This window comes from Anas platyrhynchos, chromosome 19, assembly GCF_047663525.1.
Source record: "Anas platyrhynchos isolate ZD024472 breed Pekin duck chromosome 19, IASCAAS_PekinDuck_T2T, whole genome shotgun sequence".
Classification (NCBI taxonomy): domain Eukaryota; kingdom Metazoa; phylum Chordata; class Aves; order Anseriformes; family Anatidae; genus Anas; species Anas platyrhynchos.
In genome coordinates this window covers 2,709,578-2,715,040 of record NC_092605.1, presented here as the reverse complement: position 1 = coordinate 2,715,040, position 5,463 = coordinate 2,709,578, and the positions used below count along the sequence as shown (strand labels likewise).

At 47.5% G+C, this 5,463-nt stretch overlaps 1 protein-coding gene across 1 annotated transcript in view; it reads right to left on the bottom strand.

The window, feature by feature from the left end:
* Positions 1–2,311: 2,311 nt before the first annotated feature.
* ABCA5 (ATP binding cassette subfamily A member 5) overlaps positions 2,312–5,463 on the bottom strand; it is a 31,989-nt gene continuing 28,837 nt past the window's right edge. Inside the window, exon 40 of the mRNA XM_038165409.2 lies at positions 2,312–5,154. Coding sequence (XP_038021337.2) covers positions 5,047–5,154 — 108 coding nt within the window. The 3' untranslated portion in view covers positions 2,312–5,046. The remainder of the gene's footprint in view (positions 5,155–5,463) is intronic.

Below are 5,463 nucleotides of genomic sequence, written 5' to 3'. Positions count from 1 at the left end.
GCGCTCCCAGCGCTGCGGGGAGGAGGTGATGACCCCGGTGAGCGATGCCTGCAGGCAGCTGGCCTGGGCTGGGAGCTACGAACCTTGCATTTCACACTACGTTGCGTTAACAGGACGCGTGCATCGCGTGGAAGATATAATAGCATGTTTCCGCCAGGCTTTCCACGTGTGCGCTCAGCAGGCAGCATTAGGGTGAGCAAAACCAAAATCAGCACCTAAATACCAGCTGGCTTAACGTCGTTTTTAAGGTTTAAGGAAGTTACTTGATTTTTAAAAAAAGTTCACTTGATTTTGCCACATTAACAACAAAAGGACACTTTCCAGCAAAGCAGCTCCGAGGGAAGACTGCTGACCAGCTCAGCATCTGCTCACACATTTACCTTTGCCCGGGGTTCCCAAGTGCTGCTGCAGGTGCCAGGGAGAGATGCAGAGCTGTGGGGACTGGGATGGGTGAGCTCAAGATCCCCGTCGTATGGCAAAGAAACCTCGACCCTGCCAAGCTCCTCTGCAGGGAAAGCTTCACTGCCTGCTCCCCATCACGCCCAGAGCCTGAGTCAGCAAGAACTTCTTCCTCTGCCAGGGCAAATCTTCTGTCCTAGCACCAAAGGGACTTTTATTTCGTGTTTTCAATCTCCCTTTTGTTTTTAATATTTTTTTATTTTTTTACTATTTTTTTTTTATAGTTTCCACTCCTTTTAATTGCTTTCCCAGCAGCTGCCACGCAGCTGGAATCAAGATGGGGATTTATCTTTATTTTTATTTTTAAAAATAGATTTCCAATGGATTTGCATTCCAAACAGGGAGGTGGAGAAGCCAAATAAGCCAGGAAATCCAAATGAGTTGGAAGGGTGTATAGTGCGGCCACTCAAATAGTTAAGAGAAAGTAATTTCACTATCCTAGAACTTCAGCAGCTTGAGGAGACTGCATCTGCTTTGCAAAATTGAGTGAAAACACAGAAACAGCCTGGTTGTTGCTTAACAAGGGGCTGTAGCTCTTCTGTGGCTGCCAATTCATTTAATTTCATGGAAAGAACCCACTTAGGAGAGGAGCAGCGGAAGGCACAGCAGGGATGCACAGCTCATTTTCAGTAAATTCACCAAAAAAAAATAAAATTATAAGCACATCCTCTGTGCTATAGTGCACTTGTACCCAGCACAAAGCAGACCCCTAGCATGCTTGCAGGTTATGCACAGAAAATGCATTTTCATACAGAGGGGATGCCTGCTGTGAGCGTGCTTTTGGGTTTCCCATCCCGCATGGGTGCTGCTGCTGGCCTCCCGTGGTGCCACTGGAGAGGAACAAGAGAGCCCAAAGAACCTCAAAGTGCTGCTCACAAGGTCTCCAAGCACTTGCTGCACAGGATTCCTTAGGGGGGAGGCTCAGGGCCAGGCTGGCATCAGCCCGCCCGTGTCTACCAGGGCAGGAGAGATGCTGGGGACGGGTGCTGCGAAGATGATTCTTGAAGCAACTTGTTTCGGGGAAGAAAAAGAGAACTGAAAGCTCCAAGAAACTTTTCACTAAGGAGAAAAATCAACATACTGAATTAGGGACTTTCTGAAGATCTTTTAAGGAAACGTTACAGGGAAATTAATTCATTTTTCAGCTTTAAAGAAGACACTTAAAAAAAAATAAAGAAAGAAAAAAGGCATGCTGCCCTTAGGACACCATTAAACACAAACTAGTATGAAAACCTGGGAACTTTGACTAAATTGAGATTAAATTTCTTCGGGGTTGTTTTCCTCCCTGCCACAGGCACACCCCGCTTTTCATTTCATTATGTCCTTAACTGACCCGCAGGGCTGGAGGTGGATGACCTTCCCCTCCTCCTCCTCCTCCCAACCCATCACCCTCAGCCCTTCGCTGCTCCTCGCCTGCGGCCAGCACCCATCCAGCCACCCAGTGAGCCTGTCTTGGGCACGGATCCAGCCGGAAAAATGAATTACTTTTCTTGGTGGGGTGCATTTCCAAGTGGATGAAGATGATTCATCGCCGCAGATGCGCAGCTCCGCGTGCCAGCAGCGCGCAGCTGCTGCGGGGTCACTTTTAGCAAGAGCCCGGATCGGGGCTGAATCGATCTGGCTGTGAAACACGACAACTTCACGCTGTTGAATCCCAAGTGTTGCAACACCACAATTCCCTGAATTCGATTAAAAATATGATCTTAGTCCCTGCATTAAAATAACCCTGAAGGCTCCAGCTGTGCTGAATGCCGCGCGCTCACCTGCACGGTGCGCTGTGCTCCAGGCTTTTTGAGCCAGTGCCCCCTACTTCTAGGGCAGCAAAACACATGCATAATAGAAAGACAAGCACTTAACAATCCAATCCATCTTTATTTTGGTAGTTCTTTCCGCTGGAAAATGGAAAACCTCAACTTTACAAATAGAGCAGAATGGTAAAATAGGAAAAAAAATACAAGTATTAAATAAACTGCAAATGATTCAAAGTGCCTGACTGTGACATCAGGAGTGTTACAAACATGGTTAGACCCACAACCTGCTGTTTCCTGCTACCAGAACACTGTATATCAGCTACATTAGGGTTTACTCACTGCACAGATGTTTTTAAATACGGGTTTTCTTGGTAACGTGAACAAAATCAGACACATTAAATTCCTCCATATAAAAATACATCCTTATAATAAGACCACAGAGTAAAGGCATCTTCAGATTTCTGGATACACTGGCTAATTACTCATCGCAACACCCTTGCAAAGCAGCTAAGGATCATTATGCCTGGGAAAGGCAGCACGAAGAAAGATGGTTTGCCCCAAGGGCCACAGCAAGCCCAAACCCCATGCTGCATCCTCTTCCAGTGTTGTACCTCCTACAGCACAGAGTGGGGATCATGTTGTATAGCCAGGACTTGGTACATCACTGACAACAGCTGAACAAAGGGACTTAATCTGCAGGATTAAATCTTAGACTTCTCGGGTTATTCTAGAGTTTAATTTTGCATGTTTTTTTCCTGTTCTGGCAATTACAGACATCATCCCACACTTCGGAAGACTTTTTCTATAGTATACTGTAATTCCAGAGATGTCTTGGGGTGGCACCTTACGCCACATTGAAAGCCAAAGCCACAACACCAAAAAGATCCTACCCACATATGAAGTTAACTCAACGTGCCAGATCCTTTATACAGCAGGTTGCACAACTACAGTGCCACATCACCTGGGTTACACCGGGGTGAGGAACAGGAAAACCAAGCTGAGGAACTCCAGGTGCTAACAAAGTTTCCATAGGGTCTGTTTGAAATGTTAGACGTAAGAAACTATGTGAAATAGGATGATGTTACCCAGACAGAAGTCTCATTGCACAGAACTACCTTACAGCCTATTAGGTGAAAAGGACTAAAATTAGAAAAGGGCAGCAATGGGGCTGCATGTGCAGAAGGGACGAATTCGGGTCATGGTCCTGGTGCTACCACAACTCCAGGGCTCAAAGCTTCACCGCAAAACAAAATCTGTACCCTGAGCTGCAGCCTGAGGGTACGGAGGAAGAAGTGAGAGTTGTACATCTCCCTGTGCTGGGGTGAGAAACGTTTGCATGATGACAAAGAAAAACAGATCTGGGCTCCCAACGTGATGAAAAACCAGTATTACGCAGACTATGTACAAACAGCTGGGCCACAGAAGTCCTCATTAACCCTTGGTTTCTGAATTTCCTCAAGAAAAGCAAAGGTATTTTCTAACTTTATCGTGAAGACACACAATTGATATGACTTATGAAGCCAGTGTTTTGATAAAAATGCATCACTAAATTTGTTCATTGCAGAACACAATGAACAGTTAACAATCTTCAATTTCACATATAAAACTAAAAAAAGTGATGATAGCTTTGTGTAGAAAATAATATATTTTAAACATACATCTGTTGGATCTTAGAATAAAGAACTATGTATTCTTCTCTTCGTAGTGCTTCTATGCAAAGTAAAGGCACGATTCCTACGTGTGAGGTTGTGAAGTGGGATCTTACTCTTTTGGGTTTATGAAGGCGAATGGAAAACTGCCACGCTGGGATGAAGCACGCTATGCTGAGCACACTACGGCATTACTTACTGCGATCACTACAAGGAAGGATTAGGATATCGTGTTGCATGTGCTTATGGATTCACCGCCAAGAATGGAAACAGCTACAGGGACTGCCTCCAGCCCAGCCGGCAGGATACGTCGCACCCCACAACAGAATTGGACTGTTTCTGACACAGACTAGAAACACATTTCTGCAAATCCCATAACTACACAGCTATGTCTTTGTACTTTTACCAAGCTGGGGAGGGGGGGGAAGCATCCACTTCTGTGTACCTTGTTTAACCCTACAGTGCATGCATTACACACAGCAGTGCCGCCACACCTGCCAGTCTGCAGCAGAAAGGACCATGAGTGCTGACAAGGGATGGGTCGCAGCTGGAAGTGAGCAGTTCCAGGCTGGCTGGACACCAAGCTAAGCCCGTGGGGTACTTCAGGACCCTGCTTGCAGTGAATACGGTTACACCAGAGCAATTTTCCCCCTCTCCAAAGCAGGTGCATCTTCTAAGCGTGAGCAGGGATGGATTAGCCACGGGGACAGGACCTCGTGGGGACACGCACGGAGCCTCGCTGGGCAGACAGCGATGCCTGCAGGGGAAGGATGCTCCAGGGGAGCTGGCGTTGCCCAAATGCCCAGCTTGCAGCGAGGGCAGCCCAACCTTGGCATCGTCAGAGCACAGCTAGCAGCGGTACCGCTGGGGCAGGCACCAACGCCAGGAGATGCCCAAGTGTCCTGGCAGCGTCTGCTCACTCTGTGTGAACCAGGAACCAAGCAGCAGAGGAGGAATGTCACAACAGGCAGAGTACTGGTGGGGATCCTCACTGCTTCCACCACTTTTGCAGTGGTATCGCTCGGGCCGGGATGCTCAGCGTTCCCAAATGCCGTTCTCCTTCCCTGCCCCAGATGCTTTCCACGTATTGCCCTGGCAGCTCAGCTCCCCCAGCACGACACGGTGCAGGGGATCATCACTTGCACAAAGCACCAGCAGCCCGGCGAGCCGTCGGGATGGCGAGGGGCTCAGAAAACGACCCTGTCCTCCTGTGTCCTCTCCCACCACAGCGTGCTGTTCAGGGTGCCGAAGCTGCTGTCTTCCTCCTCCTGCTCCCTAGCAAGCTCCACAAAGACCTTGAAGGGACATAAGGGAGATGAATGTGCCAGGTTCCTTGGAGGAACTCGCTCAGTCACAAGACAATTTACGGTAAAAGCCTTACAAATACAGAACATATTGCTGCAGATCCGACTTGGAAGTTTTTCGTATTTTGGATTTTTTCCTCTTTGCTCCTACCCTCCCACCTCAAAACAATGGGAAGGAAGCTGCACCAAATACGAGCTGAAAGCATTTGTCATCAGTGGTAACTAATCCAGATTAAGCAATAATAACCTTCAGTTTTACCCCCTTTTCATAAAAAAATAGCAATGCCTATCTTTCTAAGA